Source organism: Talaromyces rugulosus, chromosome V (genome assembly GCF_013368755.1).
Source record: "Talaromyces rugulosus chromosome V, complete sequence".
NCBI classification, from domain to species: Eukaryota; Fungi; Ascomycota; class Eurotiomycetes; order Eurotiales; family Trichocomaceae; genus Talaromyces; species Talaromyces rugulosus.
This window is the reverse complement of record NC_049565.1, coordinates 2813058-2832611: the sequence shown is the minus strand read 5'-3', so window position 1 is coordinate 2832611 and position 19554 is coordinate 2813058. Positions and strand designations below refer to the sequence as shown.

At 49.1% G+C, this 19554-nt stretch overlaps 8 protein-coding genes across 8 annotated transcripts; 4 read left to right on the top strand and 4 right to left on the bottom strand.

The window, feature by feature from the left end:
* Positions 1-233: 233 nt before the first annotated feature.
* Positions 234-761, top strand: TRUGW13939_09530 (uncharacterized protein; the record flags this gene model as incomplete). Its single annotated transcript, XM_035492652.1, has 1 exon — positions 234-761. One exon carries the CDS (start codon positions 234-236, stop codon positions 759-761), a length of 528 nt encoding a protein of 175 aa, XP_035348545.1.
* A 1370-nt stretch (positions 762-2131) lies between these two features.
* On the top strand, positions 2132-4146 carry TRUGW13939_09529 (uncharacterized protein; the record flags this gene model as incomplete). The annotated part of the gene is made up of 5 exons (XM_035492651.1): positions 2132-2276; positions 2342-2422; positions 2511-2840; positions 2907-3612; positions 3669-4146. The coding sequence occupies 5 exons, from the start codon at positions 2132-2134 to the stop codon at positions 4144-4146; spliced, it is 1740 nt and encodes a 579-aa protein (XP_035348544.1).
* An 860-nt stretch (positions 4147-5006) lies between these two features.
* Positions 5007-6436, top strand: TRUGW13939_09528 (uncharacterized protein; the record flags this gene model as incomplete). Its single annotated transcript, XM_035492650.1, has 4 exons — positions 5007-5074; positions 5133-5313; positions 5375-5948; positions 6009-6436. 4 exons carry the CDS (start codon positions 5007-5009, stop codon positions 6434-6436), a joined length of 1251 nt encoding a protein of 416 aa, XP_035348543.1.
* A 122-nt stretch (positions 6437-6558) lies between these two features.
* On the bottom strand, positions 6559-7638 carry TRUGW13939_09527 (uncharacterized protein; the record flags this gene model as incomplete). The annotated part of the gene is made up of 1 exon (XM_035492649.1): positions 6559-7638. One exon carries the CDS (start codon positions 7636-7638, stop codon positions 6559-6561), a length of 1080 nt encoding a protein of 359 aa, XP_035348542.1.
* A 402-nt stretch (positions 7639-8040) lies between these two features.
* TRUGW13939_09526 (uncharacterized protein) lies at positions 8041-8994 on the bottom strand (the record flags this gene model as incomplete). The annotated part of the gene is made up of 3 exons (XM_035492648.1): positions 8041-8086; positions 8144-8574; positions 8647-8994. 3 exons carry the CDS (start codon positions 8992-8994, stop codon positions 8041-8043), a joined length of 825 nt encoding a protein of 274 aa, XP_035348541.1.
* Positions 8995-10210: 1216 nt separating this feature from the next.
* Positions 10211-11375, bottom strand: TRUGW13939_09525 (uncharacterized protein; the record flags this gene model as incomplete). The annotated part of the gene is made up of 2 exons (XM_035492647.1): positions 10211-11220; positions 11354-11375. 2 exons carry the CDS (start codon positions 11373-11375, stop codon positions 10211-10213), a joined length of 1032 nt encoding a protein of 343 aa, XP_035348540.1.
* Positions 11376-11764: 389 nt separating this feature from the next.
* TRUGW13939_09524 (uncharacterized protein) lies at positions 11765-13438 on the top strand (the record flags this gene model as incomplete). The annotated part of the gene is made up of 4 exons (XM_035492646.1): positions 11765-11846; positions 11916-12022; positions 12106-13171; positions 13224-13438. 4 exons carry the CDS (start codon positions 11765-11767, stop codon positions 13436-13438), a joined length of 1470 nt encoding a protein of 489 aa, XP_035348539.1.
* A 704-nt stretch (positions 13439-14142) lies between these two features.
* TRUGW13939_09523 (uncharacterized protein) lies at positions 14143-17888 on the bottom strand (the record flags this gene model as incomplete). Its single annotated transcript, XM_035492645.1, has 6 exons — positions 14143-14627; positions 14690-14785; positions 14842-17058; positions 17126-17656; positions 17713-17743; positions 17811-17888. The coding sequence occupies 6 exons, from the start codon at positions 17886-17888 to the stop codon at positions 14143-14145; spliced, it is 3438 nt and encodes a 1145-aa protein (XP_035348538.1).
* Between the last annotated feature and the right edge of the window lie 1666 nt (positions 17889-19554).

The following is a 19554-nucleotide window of genomic DNA, read 5'->3' as shown; positions in this document are numbered from 1 at the left end:
CATCACCCCTTTCATTGCTCTCTAGGTAGAGTTACCTGCAGGTGTCTTCACATTCCTCACATATGAGAGTCAATTACTGAAGTGTGTGCATCCTCTTCCTTCTTCAGCGCTCAGTTCACACAATTTCTGACGGCATTCTTTGTGCCAACCTTGCAGTGACCAGTTGAGCCCCTCAAGCCCTGATATAAACATGGGCGAGCAAGAAAAGAAAAAAAGTCTCGACAGCAGCAAGCATGGAAGGAATCTCCGACGATGCTCACAGTCGTCGCCAATGTTTTTCCAATTTTCACCCACAGGCGGCCAATACGAGTGGTCCCTTTGATACCTGGGTTGAGGGTGAGGTCGACAAGATCCACAAAAGCATCGAGGGCAGTCTGCGTGATCTTGAGATGCAAATCAAGTCGGCCGTAGAAAAATTGGCGATCCTCTCCCACGCGAACTACGACATAGCTAAGGCCTTTGAGTTTCTAAGCGATGATGCTTGCCCAGGCGAAAAAGTGTACGTGAGCGAAACCATGGGTACACCGATACAAATATTGCTGTACAACCGCGTCAAACACTGGCTATGGCGAAAGGCAGAGAGAGCCAAGGTTGTCTCTTTCTGGGTATCACAAAAGGTCAAATTAGGCGACATATGTAAAAGTCGTATCTGCACGTTGGATAAACTAGCCGAGGCCTATAATGCAGTGCAGCACGAGATCAATATGATGGAAAAGGTGCTGGGCATGGCTATCACGACTGGTCCCCTCATAAAGAAGTAAGTCCGCGCGAAGAAGATCTTACTACTTCACAAACTTACTCGGAAACACCACAGCAGGAGCCTCTTGGGAGATGCATGGTGTTTAGAAAAGCCATGGTGACAGTACCGACTAGCATACAGGACTCGTTTCAGGCTTCTTTGTCTCGCTGGTTCAAAAGACTGGTAACACGACGTGATGATGATATCCCTGCAAAACTGGTTCCCAAAAACAATCGGAAGTTATTTCCATAGCGAGAATTGGATATTCAAGGAATTCAAGAAATCGTTCAACATGAATACAATGACAATTAACACGTGCGCAGGCAGCAGCCCAGCCAAGAGTCAGCACTCCTGTCCGAAATGCCTCTAGTCCGAAATAGGAAATCCATCAGAGGAGAGTAGTACTTGCACAGAAAGTCTTTTAATCTTTAGTTGTTATTCTTTTCTTTTTATGGCGCCTGTGATATGATATCCATGGACTCTCTGTCCGTTCAGCGATATTAACTTATTTTAACAGGGTAATTTAATGAGAGAGTCATTTTCCATTGAATTTTGACACCCAGGCACTAAATACATGCAAGCCCGCAATTTTAAGTTGGCAGGCCCTCGAGGTAAAAGAAAAGGAGGCGTAACTAATACTTTTTTTTTGGTTAGTTCTGCAAAGTATGTTCAGCGGTGCCCCTGGTCCAACCAGGAGTTAAGTACTCGGTACCTAACACCCCGAAATTAAATCTTTTCGTTCGTCCGTCGTACACAGGTGGCTTGACTAGTTACACTAAATTATTTCGCACTACTGTACTTACTTTATACCGCACTTCTCTACTCTCATTATACAAACAACTAACTATGTAGTAACTAGGGTGCAGACGAACAACACCAAAAATCAATCAGAGCCCTACATCTTTGATTTTTGGTGTTCAAGTTGATGTCGGGTCAGATTTGTGTCGTATCGGCGAGTACTGATATTGTGCCAAGGAACTATATACGTGTTCAGCCCAAGATAGAACTTGCCAATGAGCGCAGTGCTCGAGACATTACGTAGCAACTTCCAGTCGCTCAGCCGCACTAAGGTGCAATCTTCTCCAGCCATCTACTGTCCAGTGCCCAGATACTAGTGGTAGATAGTGTGCATGCTAACTTGCCAAACGCTCACAAGATCCACCCTCCAGGGACCAAGGCTGCAGACTAGGCGTTCCCGCCATGGCATTACCCGCTGGTGGGATTTTTTTTGGTCTTTTCCAGTTTATAAAAAGATCATTTGACATTTAGGGCGCTTCTTGTACACATTGCTGAGTCAGTTGCCACTTGACTGGTCGCCCATGCTCAATTCAAATCTTTTTCTCTCTTCTGTTTTATAACTTGTGCTATCCCAAGGCGCCGATTTCCCTCGCAATGAGGCTCTCACTCCTCTCCATAGCCTGCTTCGCGGCGTCATCATCACAGGCCCTTTCGATACCATCGCCTCATTCTCTTTCCGCTAGACAGGTCCCCAGTAACATTGATAGTTCGATTTTCCTGAGGAGGGGATATCATGCTTGTGAGGAAACCTCGCTTCTACGGACACGAAATGGTGTCTATTGTCAATGCTAATGTTTCTTGCAGCTGCCGTGCTGAATGGAACGGTCTATATTGATGGAGGGGAGTTTTCATATACAGCTGGAGGTAGCAATGTATACCAAGTTTGTGAGTTCCCTCCCAAAAAAAAAAATCACAGCCAGCCCGATCGATATTTTTCCTTTTGAAACGACTTGTCTAATGACCGAACCTATAGCATCAACCTTGATCGCGATCAGTCTCGCCGATGACTGGACCAACGAAACAGTGTCTCTCGAATCGATATCGAAGCCGAGCGGCGTCCCGAATCTCTCCGGCGGTGGTATATGGGTTGACAGTGAGAATAGCGTGCTATATACAGGCTTTGCTGGGCGCGTGTCCAGTTTTGGCGAAAGAACGTCCCAGCCGAATGGCCTCTGGAGGTTTTCTCCGACTAGTGGCTCATGGGCAAACCTGAATAGCACGGCGGATGCGTTTACGAATAACTACATACGGCCATATAATGGTCTGGTAGCGAGCGGAAACGGAAAAGGGTACGCTCTTGGTGGTGAGTAGTTTCTGGTCCAGAAAGAGAGAACTCTAGCTGACATGTATTTGCAAAAAAAAAAAAAAGGTTTTATCAATGGTTTCAATACCAGCGGGCTTCTAACCTACAATTTCACCTCCAACGAACTGACCAACACCACCGTCACCTCGGCAGCGACAGATGGCGGTATTGTGCAGATGGGCCGCATGATATTTGTGCCAAATTTCGGCCCTTCAGGCATTCTGGTATCCGTTGGGGGTGACCAGTACGAAAAAGTGAAAGCTGCAACAGACGACTTCATACCCATGGACACTGTGCAGATATTCGATCCAGCAAGCGGACACTGGTATGACCAGCCTACGACGGGCGATACGCCACCAAAGCGAAAGGAGTATTGCCTGGCCGGTGTCGCTTCGGACAACAGTACCTATGAGATATTTCTATACGCTGGCTGGGACGGTAAGCTCGGTGGCGGAGAGCTGCAATACGACTCGGTATATGTGCTTACGCTGCCCGGATTCCACTGGGTCCAAGCTGATTACCCAGAACATCACCCCCGACATGGCTTAACTTGCGAATCAATCGGGGGCGGGCAAATGCTTACCATTGGCGGTATAGATACGACTCAAATCGATAAAGCGAACCTGTATGAAGGACCCTTTGAGACGAGCGACCCTTTTACAAAAGGTCTCGGCATATTTGATATCAGCACTTTATCTTGGAAGACCTCTTATTCGTCCAGTCAAACCGTATACACACCGTCCAGCGATATCCTGGACTTTTACAAGACAAAGTAAGGACTTTTCTCCGAGCCAGTATGTGTGTGGAAATATGCTTACAAACCCACAGTGGTCGACTCTCAGCCTTGAACAGCACCAGTCTCAAAAGTCTATTCTCAACGACGAACTTTACCGGAGTCCCCACGAGCACATCAGGCTCTCCAGCATCATCGACACCATCATCATCATCATCATCATCATCATCACCATCACCATCACCATCACCATCATCATCCTCCGACACCAATTCCACGCACACAGGCGCCATTGCTGGTGGTGTAGTCGGTGGTGTGGCTGGAGTAGCGCTTATCGCCGCTGTTATCTTTTACTTCCTTCGACGAAGGAAACAGCAGCAAAACTCGTCCGAAAGTGCTAGTGTTGGAAGACCTGGCTACGGCGAATTTTACAAGGTTCCCGGTCGTGAACCTCATGGATATGAGTCACCGCGAGAACTTGCTAATACTGGTCTTGTTGAAGCTAGTGCTGGTAGTGTTGTACCCAGCGTTGAGTTGCCAGCATACAAAACGCGTGTACATGAACTTGGTTAATTGTAGTTGACCGGATCCTTTAAATCCGGAATACATGTTTTTTTTGGAAAAGGTAGTATATATATAAACTTACATATGAATAATAATAAATTACAATATTTTATGGCTCTGATCAGACCAGATCCGTCATCTTTTATGCATGCCAAAATGTCGACAAGGCTGACTACGGAAATATGACTACATTACCAAAAATCCCCCACAAGGGGTCCATTTTTGGTCAGCCGGTAAAAAGTTGACAGGTTAATCCTCGACTGTCGTCAGCTTCATTTTTTTTATCGTTCGAAGAGGGAGTTTGAAGTGAACAAGGAAGAAAGATGTTCAGTTGCGTGAGGCTCAAGTATGTATGTCACGGGCTAACCGTTTATAGACAAGCGCAACACGCGCAATAGAGGAATAATATTGTACCTACGGGAGTGCTCCTGCATATCATTTTGCTTACTTTCTACACTGTACCTGAACATAGAGGTGCTTGCTCTAGTTCATCTTGAAATCTACTTATCGTACGATGAGAAGTCACGTGGTTTATGCCACGTGACCGCCGGCGGAAAGCCCGTACGTACTATAATAACGGCGTTCCCTCTACCTCGGCATACGGGGTTGCTCGGCCCAAGGTCTTTTGTCTTATAAATCCTGCAGTCGCCACGACCTCACCGTTTGATTTTCGGTTGCACTGCTTGAGCTTTGGAACATTAATATAATACTCGGGAAATAATATTTTTATCCCTCCTGAAGAATATCAGAAACTAGGTACTACGCAATCCCAGGCTCTCGTCGGGGTTTCCCCGCATTTCAGTCTGCATCTGCTAACGTGCCTTTCTCACCAGCTCTGATCTAGTTGTAAATCATATAAACACAACACTATGGCCGTCGAACGTTTATCTTCAATCTTCAACCAGCTGAAGCCGGGCAGCTCTGCCGTGTCGGCAATGTAAGCAGGGTCTCCTTGTTTGTCACTTGCAGGCGCAATCTAACGAGACATTTTGCAGCACGCAAAAGAACCCTGACGATGTCGTTGTCACGCTCGCGATCCGCACTCCTTTGACCAAGGCTGCCAAGGGTGGATTCAAGGACACTGGGCTTGATTATATTGTGTACTCGGTACTGAAGGAGCTCGTCCAACGCTCGAATCTGGACCCGGCGCTTATTGAGGATGTTTGCCTCGGAAATGTCAGTTTTCTGATATATTTCTTCTGGCATCAGAATATAATAGCTGACTATTCATGACTAGGTCAACGACGGCAAAGCCGCCTATCTCGGCCGAGCCGCCTCTCTCGCAGCCGGAATCCCTCACACAGCCGGCGCATCGTCGGCCAACCGCTTCTGCGCTTCGGGACTCAAAGCCATCCAAGACATTGCCAACCAGATCCGCCTAGGCGCAATCGACGTTGGCGTGGCTGTTGGTGCGGAATCCATGTCGACCAGCGACCGCGGTCCGAACCCGTTCCACGAGGAAATCATAAAGAACCAAGAAGCCGCCGATTGCCTGCAGCCCATGGGCCAGACGTCTGAGAATGTTGGAAATGACTTTGGAATCTCCCGCGAACAGCAGGATACCTTTGCAGTCGAGTCCTTCCGGCGCGCAGAGGTTGCGCAAAAGGCGGGCTGGTTTGATGATGAGATTGTGCCTATTACCACCAAGGTCAAGGATCCCAAGACAGGCGAGGAAAAGACTGTCACGCTGACCCGGGACGAGGGTCCTCGGTATGGAACTACCTTGGAAGGATTGAGCAAGATTCGTCCTGCTTTCCCTCAGTTTGGAAACAAGACCACTGGCGGTAACGCCAGCCAGGTGACAGACGGAGGTTCGTATTGACCTTTAGGAAAGAGAGAATGAATGGATAGCTAATTTGACTTCGTCTTAGCCGCCGCCGTCCTTCTGATGCGCCGATCCAAGGCCGTCGAGCTGAACCAGCCCATCTTGGCCAAATTCTGCGGCGCCACCGTCGCCGGCGTGCCCCCTCGCGTGATGGGCATCGGCCCAACTGCAGCAATCCCCAAACTGCTCGGCCAATTCAACCTGACGATCGAAGACATTGAAATTTTCGAGATCAACGAGGCCTTTGCCTCGATGGCGGTCTACTGCTTGAAGACTCTGGGTATTGACCACGAGAAACTGAACCCGCGCGGTGGTGCTATTGCGCTGGGACATCCTCTGGGGGCTACCGGTGCTCGTCAGGTTTGCACGGTTCTGAGCGAGGCACGGCGTACGAAGAAGAAGGTTTTGGTTACGAGTATGTGCATTGGGACGGGCCAGGGTATGGCTGGTCTGTGGGTGAACGAGCAGGTTTAGCTGTCTGCTATATAGGTGTTTTAAAATATATGTACAAATCGTGAAACAAAAATCAACATAGTGATCATTTCGTCGTGTAAATATTTATATACTCATTTATATACTCTAGTAGATAGTATTCATTATTGCCTTTCGGCATTATCAGGACCTTTCCCCCTCTGCTGGTCTCTCTTTGCACGGTCCTCTGCAGCTCGAGCTAGGATTTCCCTACGAGTCAACGCCGATCCACCTTGATTTGGTGGTGATGGTGATGATGATGATAAGGATGACCCCAAAACAAACTCCCCTCCAGTCCAACCGCCATGGTCCACCCACTCATCATCACTCCGCTGGCCCTCCGTCTCCCAGTCCTGCGGATTATAAAACTCATTCTCCGACAGCCGCTGCCCGCCTCTCGTCCAATCCCCCTTTTCCACTTCATTTTCAATCTGCTTTGTCAAATCCCAAAACTTGCGATCATGCTCACTGTGCACGCAATGCGCCAGCTCATGACACAGTGTTTTGCGAATCGTTCTGTAATCCCTGTATCCATCGTATGCATCTGTGCGTAGCCGTAGCTCAATAACCTCGCCTTTGTTTCGATTCAGACCTAGCGTGCGCGATTCGTGCGTCGTGTGCTCGGCCGGGTTCATTTCTGTGAGTAAAGGGACTGAGAAGCGGTGCTTGGCCATGGCGAATTTTATGCCGGCGTCGTCGCGCAGCCGTTCCAGGAATTTCAGACTTCGTTCGGGGTTGGGGAGGTATGTTAATGGCTCGCAGCGACCGAATGTATATGTCGATGAAGACGGGGATGAGAGCGTGTGTATACCAGCCGGTGGCCGCCGCGTCACCGGCGGAGCACGGTATTCTCTCTGCGCGGCTCTGCGTGCTGCTAAACGCTGGTTGTTGCTGTCGATGGTGTCGTTGAGAGACTGTATCTCTTGCGGTTTTGATCCGAGAAGTGTGATTTTGAGTTTGGGAGAGTCGAGTGGTAGTGGTAGTAACTCGGTTAGCGAGCGTGAGTTGTCAAAGGGTGGCTTTTGTAGGCCGAGTTTTGGTGCGACTAGGAGTTTTTGGTTTGCTGGGGGGATTTGTTGGAGCGATGGCGAGGAGGAGATGGCGAGCGAGAGGTCTGCGAAAGTTGCGGATGCGGGGAGTGTCACGGTGTGTGGTGAGCCGTGGTGGTGCACGGTGAGGGATATGGTGTCGTCTTGTTGCTCCATTTTTGATGGTTGTCTGTATGTTATGTGCAGGGGAGATATATTACAGATTTGCAGAGAGAAACAGAGAAACAGAGAAAGAAAGAAGTGAAGATGTTATCTAATCGCCGAGATACGTAATCCTTCCGCGGCCTTCGAGAACCGCTGACAAATTGCCAAGACATGACAGCATTAAAGATTATCACACTGAGGTGCTCAAATACCAGCTCAAAATCACTATATACATCAAGCCAAATCATTATATACAGGTGAAGTGGCGAGGGTATCAAACAGAATGCGTATTGCTCCAAAAACCCAAACAGACTCCAAATCTAGGGAACCGCTTTCATATATGCATATATGCATATATGCAAATATGCGGTATCTGTGGTATTCTTCCAGGTACTGTAATCAATCATCATAACATCATCCGTCAAAAACCCACTGGCCCTGTTCGGGGTACCATGTATGGCTAGAAAAATCACATGTTAGCGGCATTCAAGGTAGAAAAAAAAAAGGGTGGTGTTACTTTTCATAGTTGGTCCGCGTAAGCGACTTGAGAGAGTACTCTTCCAGCAACATCTCCTGATACTTGTACGGCACCATGGAAACGACACCTTCAAACGAGCTCTCGCGCAAGGGAAACAAATCCTCGGTCTTGTACTTGTGGTAATTCTTGCACTCCAACAGGTCTGGCTTGCTCCTCGGATCAAAGGCGCTCAGCGCGGTGATGTCAATGTACAGTCCATTGGTGGTGTCTATCCAGCGCGCGTCGATGATGTTGTGCCCTGGACCGTTGTCGCGAAAGTACGCCCATGGGTTGATGTCCAGCATGTATTCTCGTTCGTATTTCTTGTCGGTGGAGACGTAGTGTGATATGGTCTGGTTGAACTCGTTGGCCAAGCGCACGAGGGTTGTGTCGAGTACCTGGGTATCGACATCCCAGTCCCACGGGAGGAGCTGTGAAACCATCAAATAAACATCAGCACTCATTTCTTATCGCAGAGAGTGAAAAAAGAGAAAGTGTCGTACCTTGCTATTCCACCACCATCCCAAAAGCGTGCCGTGCGCAATCCACGTCTCCAGTTTATTCTCTCTGAAAAAATCCAGATACGCCCTGACCATATGGTGCAGCGTTTCCACCCTCTCTTTGTCCGTCACCATCCCATGAAAATATCGCGTGTCGTAGTGGCCCAGTCTGTCGTCGGCGCCCTTTTCGTGGCCCACCGGTTCGTGAAAGTATTTTCCTTCGAGTTTGCGGTCCAGCTTCAGATGGTCCATGCCGGGGAGCACGGGGGCAGGGATGCTGATGGGCGCGCCGGCGACGGCGGGCGACAGCAGGCTTGCCAACACGCCCATGGCTATCCAGGAATGTATCATCTTGTCTTTTTTTGTCTTTGTGCGACTAGGCGCATTGCTTGATCGGATGATGGTGGTAGAAACGATGTAGGTAGGGGTCGATCGGCGGGGAGTTAGGGGAGAAAGCGGAAAGCAAAATGAAGGGAGAAGGGGAATAAAAAAAAGACCACGAGAGTTTGCAAACGACCAGCCTCGTCTGTGTTTGTTTTATCGGGCGTTAAGCATGGGATTAAAAAAAGCCACCAGTGATGAATGGGCGATAGCAGCGTCGCGCAGATATGCCAAGCCTTGTTCTCGGATTCTTGGGCTTTTAATCAATGAAGGAATCGGGGGAGAAGTGAGGATAATGGTCACACAGGTTGCAAGAGAAGAATCACCAGCAGCTAGTTACGGATTTTAGTCCCATGACTAGCGAGAAACCATGCTAGTACTCTGTACTCGGAGCATATTCTTGTCGTATTTGACGATTCAGCCGCAAGCGAAAAGAAATAAGGGATTCATGGATATTAACACGGGTGGAGCAAATTGATCAAGAGGGCGGCGCCCATTGGGCACAATTCTAAGACAGTAAGAAGACTAGGAAACTACTAACTAGGTCTATGGGGCGTTTTTTCTTGTTAAATGTTGGCGTTTTGTCTTCTCCGCACTTTTCGTTGGCGCAGCGCGTGCCTTCTTTCCGGAAACGGACTAGCGCGCCGTGGCTCGGCAACGGGGGCTTCCGGTCAGCTTTTAACTAGTATTTATGAGATACGAGAATAGTAATATTAATAATAATGGATGACGACAGGACTTTCAATGAGCTAAACCACTGAGGTACACTCACCAAAGAACTGTTCCCTTTGAGCAACATGCAAGACCCAGTTGCGCAATTAGCGTATGTAGTATATGCAATATGTGTTTGCGCGATGCTTTATTATTGATCGGCGACGTCATTCTTTGGCTGTGCTCCACCATAGCATGATTGGTTTGTCCTTATCAATCGGTATTACTCTGTAACCTAGATGAAAAGACAACTACGATTCTCGTATATACAGATATCAAAGCAAACCTTGCATACGCTACTAAAACCAAAAGACAATATACGCCTACCAGCATCCAAACCCGTGTCCAACCATACGTGTCGCTTACCTGACCTAGGAATATCTTCCATAAAACCCATTAACTCCGTCTTCCAAGCAATACCTCAATAAATAGAATCTATATGTTCTGCCAGCCCTTAAGATTGCTGACCACTGCTTTATTGATGATGTCCATCATCGCTGCTGACGACGCTGCCAACTTCCGACCAGCTGGCAGGAGTCGCCACGCCGTCAGTAGCATGGTCCCATTCGCTCATGGTGCCGTCGGAAGAGACTTCATCTTGAACATGGCTCAGGCTGCCAGGCACAGATGACGCAGTCGATATATTGTAATCCTGGAACGGATCTTCAGGGTGCGATGGCTCGGGAGAATGGACACTAGGCTCACTTGGGTGAGCATAGTAATACTCAGAAGGCCGAGTCTCTGCCTCGTTTTGGGCCTCTGGAACGGACGTGATTGAAAAGTACTCGGATTGGTTCATTTGGCCGCCACGAGCAGAAGAAACCGCAGAAGCACCAAGATCCGTGTCAGGAAATTCAGAAGTTGGCGTGAGATCAACCAATGACTCTGACGGATGATGCGACGAGGCTTCAGAAGCAGGCATTGCTAGACGAAGACGATCCTGCTCCATGGCCTCCATCAACTCCCGCTGTGCCTGGAGACGACCCTCTGTCAGAGGCTCCGATGATGATAATGATGATGAAGACTGCACAGCTCGGCGTTGAACCATTTCTGTTTCATCGGCCTTTTCAACTGCCGTCGACTGGGCAGTGCTACTACTAGCAGTATTCACAGCCTCGTTGTCGCGCTCTGCTGCTTCTGACCGCAGTCGGCCTTCCCGGTCCACCAAGCTATCGAAGCTGACGGCAGTAGTACTGCTGCTGCTGCTACTCGATTGCGTTCGTCGACGGGTTTCCATAAACTCGCGGCGCCGCAGGAGTTCTTCTCGAGCTTTGTTGCGTCGTTCTGCTGCGGCTTCACCGGGGTCTTCGGTCATGGATATATCTTGGAGGACTGACGATGATTCGGATGGAGAGATTTCATCCCCTAGGTTATACAGAGCCAAGGCGATCTTGCGGCGTGAATTTTGCACCCATCGTTGGAACTGCGGGCTTTCGTACACGGCAATCCCAGCAGCTACGATGACGGAGACGCCGATGATGATTCCTAGACAAATGAACAACCAGGTATTAGCTACTAAATAACAGCAAAAAGTTGACCATAAATAAAGTGATAGAAAGCCAGAATTGAGCTCGCATTGATGATAACTCCAATGCAGCCTTGGCTGCCTAGTACATACCTTTCGCCACTGGAGCCGGCATGACGACACTATCAATGTGACTCAAAAGTCAGTTAGAGCAGTTAACAAAGGTTCCAAAGTCTGAACTAATTCGAGAAAGTAGAAGCAGGAACCAGAAGAAGAGGTTCCAGGCCTTATTAGCACGCGGTCGAGATAAAAGCAGAGAAGAAGGCAAGAAAGCAAGAACTAGGCTGCTGCCAATGACCATCGTCCTTAACGCCGAAACACCCGAAGCTTGACGCTTATTTCCCCCGCACAGCCCCACCACGTGATCCCCGCCAGCCCTTATCCTCCGGAGCCCTAAAACGCGTCTCCCTTTCTCGGCATCTTCCCGCCATCAACAAGCAACGACCATAAACAACGACGTATTCAATTCCAGTTCTTAAACGCTGCATGGATTAGCTCTTCACCATGTCGGGATCTGCGCAGCGGAATTTGACGCTCACCGAGGAGCTGGAGAAGCTGGAACAATCCATCACTTTGACACTGCAAGGTAAACAAACGAACCCCCGAAAGCAAGCAGTATATAGAAGAAACATTTTAAACTAATTATTACTCGCAGAAATCGATAGCAACTTTTCTCGAGCCCACCGAATCGTCACAACCAGTATTTTGCCTGTGGTCGAGCAGTATGCAGAGCAATCAAAGGATGTTTGGGAAGGAGCCAAAGTAAAAAAAAACCCCCCCACCAAAGTTACAACGAATGTAAATCATAATCAGCAGCTAACCTTTTCTTTCCCCGAAACAAATAGTTTTGGAAACAATTCTTCGAATCAAGCGCGAATGTATCGCTGTCGGGGTACGAGGAGCAACCAAACGAGGACACCGAACACGAGCAGACAGTCACAGAAGATTCGACAATAGCAGACACTACCACGCATACTACAGCTGAAGAGGGAGAAGAAGGAGACGAAGAAGGCGCTTCATATGAGACTCCATCATCGGCACAACACCTTGATATTGGCGAGCACAACAACGAGCTCGACTTTTCGTCGCTGACGATATCTCCGTCGCATAGCACGCCGCGACCGACAAGCTATCATAAGGGGAAGAACGCACCTTATAATACTGGAGTCGACGAATCGCCGTCGCTGGTTGCATATCCCTCGCTATACCACCACGGTGCCGACAATGGAGATGACGTTTCAGCTCTTCCAGAGGAGAATACACCAGTAACACCCGGAAGATATACCAGCAAATACCACCAGCAAAATACCCCAATGTCGTCTCCCTTCATCCCTCCTTCTTCACACAAGCCGTCAACTGCGAAAAGAACAAACAATAACAAAAAACCAACCGACCCTGTCCTACACCATGTCCTCGACAAGACCTATCGCGTACAAGCAACACCACTATCCAAGAGCAGCAGCAGCTACAAACCCACAAAATTCACCGTTTCCACGCCCAAGGACAAAACCCCTCGCTACACATTCGACGACTCCCCCATTTCCAGTCCCGAATTAGAGGCTCCCAAACTCCACGAAGAAATCTTCTCATCTCCACTAAAGGGGATCATGTCAAATACACCGGGAACTGGCGGCCGCAGCAGAACGCGTCGACGCGGCAGCAGCACCGCCAGCCCTAACAAACGCACAACTCCCAGACCCGGTGTCAGCGTACTTACACCTGGTAAACCCAAAACGACAGCAACAGCAACAATAGCCAAAGACAGCTGGAACAGCGACGACGACGACGACGACGATGATGGCTTTGGAAAATATACTACCGATGACGACGACACGGGCGCCCCTTACGAAATGAGTCCGCCGAAAACAATGCAATTTCATATTCCGCAAAGCCGTCTAATGAAAACACCAGGTAAGCTCCTATCTTCCTTTTATTTTTTTCCGTGTTTTTAACATCTTTCCAGCCAAAGAAGCATCCAAACGTATTGTATCAGATCTTCTCGCCACAGCCGGCGGCGGCGGCAGTAATGAAGATGACGACGACGACGACGACGAGAACTATGCCGACCAAAGCTATGCAAAGCATCAATACTATCAAACCCCCGGTGGTGGCGACGATGAAGGGTATAGTCCGACTCTAGTGCGCAGTGGGGCTCGTATAGAAGATGATACTTTTTAAAGAGGCCTTTCTCAACCGGGGTATTTTTTTTTTTTTTTTAAGAAAAAAGAGTACTACCTCCATAGATATATTTATCATGTTATTTAAATTTCAAATCATCAAAGCGCTACCCGTTCCAAACAGAGCCACAAGGGGGACGCCTTTACATTTAACAAATCATAAAGTACAGCCGGAGGAACCCAAATTCTTTTCTCATATGAAGGCTTTCAGTCTTTGAACACAATACAACAAACAGGCAGATATAAAAAGGTGAAGGAAAAGGGGGAACAACACAAACACGATGGACCAGACAAGCAAGGGAAACCTCTCGATAGCAAAGAGAACGACCCGCGCTCCATCTTGCTTTCAACCATGCAATAAAAAAAAAAATGTAAAAATGAAAAAAAAACTAAGACCAGGAGAATAAAAATGGGTATAATCGTGCATGAACACAAATCAAGAGAAGACAAGATGATGGGCTGCGCTGAATCGGTCATAGAAGAAAATGGGTTTCCGGTAATCAATTGGTTGGTTTCATGTCAATCATTTCTGATCCAAAAAGAGGGCAAGGGGGGAAGTGAAATATGACCGTAAAAGGACAAGAAGGGTATTGTAAACAAAACTCAAAGTCAAGGTAGAAAGCGTGGACACCACGCGAACATCGCCTCGATTCAGTCGATAACAACTAGCCAAGAACTGAGAGGGTGAAAACTGCTGGTTCAATCTTACATGAAGATTTCCTGACAGTTCTCCACAATGAATCTCAGTGCTTCGTTCTTCCTTTGCACGTCGGTCATCTCACGAGCAATGTCTTGAGGCCACATGATAGTAGGGGCAAAGACAACCGCCACGTTCTGGCTGGTCATCAGGTTCTGCTTCTCATGTTCCACGACACGCTTGAGGTGGAAAACAAGAAATTCTAGCACGTCACGATGCACACGAGGAAGCGTGTCGAGAGCGGCGCGCACCGCCTCGATCCGGCTAGGCTGCGGCGTGACCTCGTTCGTTTCAAGCACTTGATCGTACGAGTCCCAAGTGATCAGCGGCGTGGGCAGTTTGCGGAAGTACTGCTTAAGAGCCGATGTCACTGCATGAATGTCAAGATCGGGGTCAGAGATATCGTAGTCGTTTGCACCCTCGAATCCTTCTCTGATAATCTGGGTGACAGATGCAGCACCGGATTTACGGTAGATGCCTTCTTCATCCATGCCTATAAAATTAGGTGTTAGTAAAAGACTAATACAAAAGAGCCTTTTATGAGTCGAAGTATACCTCGAAGTTCAACCTCCTGAATGCAACGTGTGACCACAGCAGGAATGATGCTCTTTTCCTGTTCCAAGCGTTGTTCCAACTCGATACCAAAGAGAGCTAGGGAATAAACCGTTAGCGAATATAAATGTATCAATACACAAATAAAAACTTACTTTCGCTCTGGCCAGCAGCGGCATCAGACAGACCCTGGGAGCTTCCATTCTGATTAGTCTTCCATGCAGCCTGTCGTTTCTGGTTTCCGAAAAAGCCAAATCTTGGCTCTTGCGTCTGCGAGCGCGGCATCTGGACAGTCCCATCGACATGTTGTACAGTTCCATCTGGTCCGAATTCTTTTTCGCTAGAGAATGCACCTTTGAGACCCTTTGTAACTCCCTTAGCAACGGTCTGGCCACCCCTTTTCCAGTTGAACTTGCGCGGCTGGCCTTTACGAATGCTCACAACTTGAGGCCCAGGTACAATAGTGGCTGGCTCAGCTTCATCATGGATGGTCATAGTGGACACAGAAGTGGCAAGGTCGCCATGTCTATTAGCATCAATCGAGCTAGTTGACTTGTCTTTGTTATGCGAGTAAATACCAAGTCCATTCGTAGAACGGGATGAATCCACTGCTGAATTGGCGTTGTAGATTCCCTGTATCTGGTGGACGAGCTGGTTGTTGAGTTCCGCCAGCTGGGCGTTTTTGGATGAGAGTTGCTCGAATTCCTGAAAGCTCTTTTCTTTCATTCGGGACAGGTTTGCTATCTCAGTAGCAAGCGTTGCCCGTTGTTGCATAAACCCTTCAATCTGAGGGGCAAAGGAATCCTTGAGGCCCTGGAGTTTTTCAGCAAAACTGCGCACAACATTGTTTGTCAATTTTGCCAGATCCATTGGTGCACCGCCATGTTTTTCCTTTTCTAGGTGTTCAGTAATGGACGCCAGTTCGCGCAGCACCACCTCTTTCCTAGTATCCAAGTCCACCATTGTTGAACGTTTCTCTCGCAGTTCGCTATCAGCTTGTTTGACATCAGCGTGGGCATTCAATGCTTTTTCAAGCTCGGCAATCCTTTGGTCCTTTTCAATCATTCGTTGGCGTTCTCTACGCAGCTCGCTCTTCAGCGCGCTAACGTCCTCACGTTGCTCAGGAGAGCTTGCACCGGGGCTTTCTGGGGGGAATGCTCCCCCGTTGGCTGGTGATTTCGGCCACTTGGAGTCTCTAGACAGCCGCGAGCCTTTATCACTAAAGCTGCGTCCATGACGCACCGAGTTTGAAACCCGCTTCATGAATGACTCGGAAGGCTCCTGCTGGTTAAGAGCTTCAGACCCTAGAATTCTAAGTAAATCTTCGTCCATGGAAAAATCGGCACCACCACCACTATAGCGTAGCAAGGCGGGGCCAGTAAGGTCCGCTCGCGATATCTCTGACTGGAAAGTTGCAACGGAATCATTGCGAATGCGACGTTCGTCTGGCGCGAAAGTCTTTGTCATATCCGTAAGCTCATCTTTATTAGGCTGGGCAGAGGGGCGGTCTGGCGGGTGACTCAAAGGGGGCAGCATCTCAGCTGGGGCCTGTGACTCCTCGTTCTTCTCTGGACCCGGCACCTCTCCATTCGCCATTTTCTCATTCTGAACAGCAGCTTTCGGGGCAGACCCAACACCCTTGCGCTGGATTTGACTTGTAACGTAGTGTTCCAACGAGTCACCTCGTTTCGGAGGAAATGGGATTGTGCCTGCGGCAACAGGTCTGCTCGGATCGGTAGGTCCATTCTGAGGCGGTTCGCGAAATTCATGAGATGTGCGCTCTGGTGGTGTCGAGGTTGAAGTTGGCATGGGTGTGAGTTTCTGAGACGCGATATGGGGGACCTTTGATGGCTCTGGCGGACTTGCAACGACAGCGCTGGGCGAGCTTGTGGATGACAGAGACGTACTCTCTTTGGTCGCATTGACGTCGGACTTGAAGCTGTCCGTCGAACTCGATTTTCTGCCCTTGGGAGCCTCCTGCAATTTGAAGTTGTCCTTGCTCTCGCTCTTGACATGGGCCGTTTTAGGAGGAGGGTCTTGCCGCCATTGACTCGAGTCCGATGACACCGGCTGACGACCCTTCTCCTGGAAGGCAATGTGGACAGCCGATTGCTGCGGCGTCCCCGAGCGCTCGCTCGACACCTGGCGAGACTCCTCGGAGGGCTTCACGTCGCCAAAGTAATCTCGGGGCGGCACATATGTTTCCTCCGGAACGTTTACATGGGGCGATGGGCGCTCATCGGGAGTAGGGTCAAAGGCGACCGGGATCAAGAATTCATCGCCAGCGTCAACCTCGGACCTAGTAGTAGATATAGTAGAGTGGCGATTGTGGGAAGAGGGACGATAGGCGCTCGATGGGAGAATGAGATTGTCTACCAAAAACGAAACCAGTCAGTCCGACGTGTCTAATAAGTGACTAGAGAAGAGCATGTAACTCACCTTGATTCTGCGGCTGCTCCGGCTGTGGAGCAGGTGAAGCCGCATCCACGCGACTGTAAATCGAAACCCGTTGCTCTGCAGAACGGCTGTGGGAAACATCCGGGGAGGCAGAATACTCCCTTAATGGCGGAGTCTCAACCTCCGCAGAATTGCCATCCTCTTCAAAGTTGGGCGGCAGGGAAGGCAAAGACTTGTCAAAGTTGAGTTTCTTCGCAGCGGTCTTCTTCTTGCGCCGCCGCTGCATCAGCGACTCGTGACAGTCCATACAAAAAATACCCTGAGAGGTCCTGGCGTAACGGAGATTTTCAATTCTCCTCTTGCAATTCCGGCATTTAAAACAGTTGGCGCAAAAGGCCTGGTCGCCGGTCAGGATTGCCAAGTCCTCGATTTTGTTTCCGCAGGAGCTGCAGCTGTATGTACAGTTGCTGCAGATCAACGAGCCATCGCCTAGGAGGAGCAAATGCGCATCCGAGTCGAGCAGGGTGTTGCAGGTGTTGCATCGGAAGCAATCGATATGCCATCTGTTGCCAGCTGGAAATAACAAAAATCAGCAGGCTGGTCGCAACAAAGAATCCACGCCGACTTACCTAATTCAAAGGCCTTTCCTTCCTCGAGAATCTGTCAAAAACAAAGACGCAGTCAGCACAGGTACACGACGGAGGCGAATCCGGAGAATAAAACATACTTCTCCACAGCCCTTGCAAGGGTACGGGATGTCTTCCTGGTCCATTGGGGACTCGGGGTTAGCTGCAGGGGATTCCATCTCGGGATATAGCAGCCGGTCTTGAGGCTAAGCTATTGTGTTGTGTGTATGTGTGTGTGTGTGTGTGTGTGTGTGTGTGTGTTTCTCCTCAGGCCGACACTCAAACACAGAGCGATTGTAGGCGGTCGCGCATGGAAGGACGGTCTAGACGAGGAATAGGCGACGAGTTATCGGGGAGGCGATTCTAGCAAGAACAGAACAATAGTCAGCCGCAAACTGTCGGAAGATAAAATGACGCATCCAGCACGCATAGGGCGATCAGGATTTATTCGCATGAAGGCAAAACAGGTGAGAGCGCGCCACGGAACTTGCGCAGCGGAAAGTTTGCGAGCAAGTCGGAACACATACCCAAGTAGTCGGTCTCTCTGCAGCGAATATAGCAGAGGGACAAATACAATAGTAAAGAAGAAGAGAAGGAAAAAAAAAGAAGAAAATAATAAAAAATAAAAAGTTCGAGGTTTGCTCCGTATGTGCAAAAGCTCACATCCGCTGGTGGATTGAACGAACCCCCTCCCCGAATCCTGTTCGCAAGGAATACTTGGACAGCGGCGCCCCCAAGTAACACGGGGGAAAAACAGAGACAAGACCGACGACGACGACTTGCCAGGACGAGAAGAAGAAAAAAGAAGAAGAATGAGAATGGCGATAGGCGAGAGAGTTGGGGGGTTCCTGGTGGTTGACAGGGAGGAGGAGGAGGAGAGAGCGGCAGAAGCGATGAATTGGCTCAGGCAGTGGACAACGTGCTGCTTCTTTGGGCCGGGGCCGCCGCGGAGAGAGGAGAGACAGAGGAGAGAGAGAGAGGGGGGGCCGCCAAGCTGCGTGCCTCCTTCCGTCTGTGCTTGTTCCGCTCTACTTCTTCTTTTTTCACTTTCTATTCTTACTGTGTTTTTACTTCTTCTTCTTCTTCTTTTTCTTCTGCTTCTTCTTCCGACATTACACGCCTATTCAACTCTCCTATTCTCCAGCACATCCTCCCTCCCGAACAAGTGGACAGCCTGGCAAGGGACGTGTGGCACGCCAACTAGTCGCCCAGCTAGAGAGGAACTACGGAGGGACTAAGTTATGTGGACGCACGGTGTTTCATGCCCATTTCAGCTGCGCTGCAGATAGCCGCCAGTCTGGGCTCTCACAAAGTCATTCTTTCGCTCTGACAAAGAAACAACAGAAGAAAAAGAAGAAGGATCTTTGTCAATGTCGCCAAGCCGCGGCTGATGGAGGTGGCGCAATACAACCCAGTGCGATGAGTGGTCAATTGGTTATAATAATGCTCACCTGTCAATAATAATACTAACGATGATAATAAATAGTCATGGGTAATGCGACTACTAGTGTAGTCTATGAGAGAGATTGGTCCGAGCGTGGGCGACGTAGCACTTGCACGTTGGCCTAATCATCGTCTACTAGACGACGCAACATATACAGTACGGAATACGGAGTACGAAATAATAATAATGCGACAGCTGTCACAACTCACCGGAAGAATGAATCCACCCTACTAGTGGTAACTACCTACCACTAATTAGGACAGATACAGGCCATGATGAATGCCAGTGGCTATGTCTTGTGGGGCAAAGAATGCGAGGCATAAAATCATCGACCATGGCCAAACGGGTTTAGCTGTGGCCGTGATGGAGATTGGAGACGCTCAGGGGCTGGCGATCATATC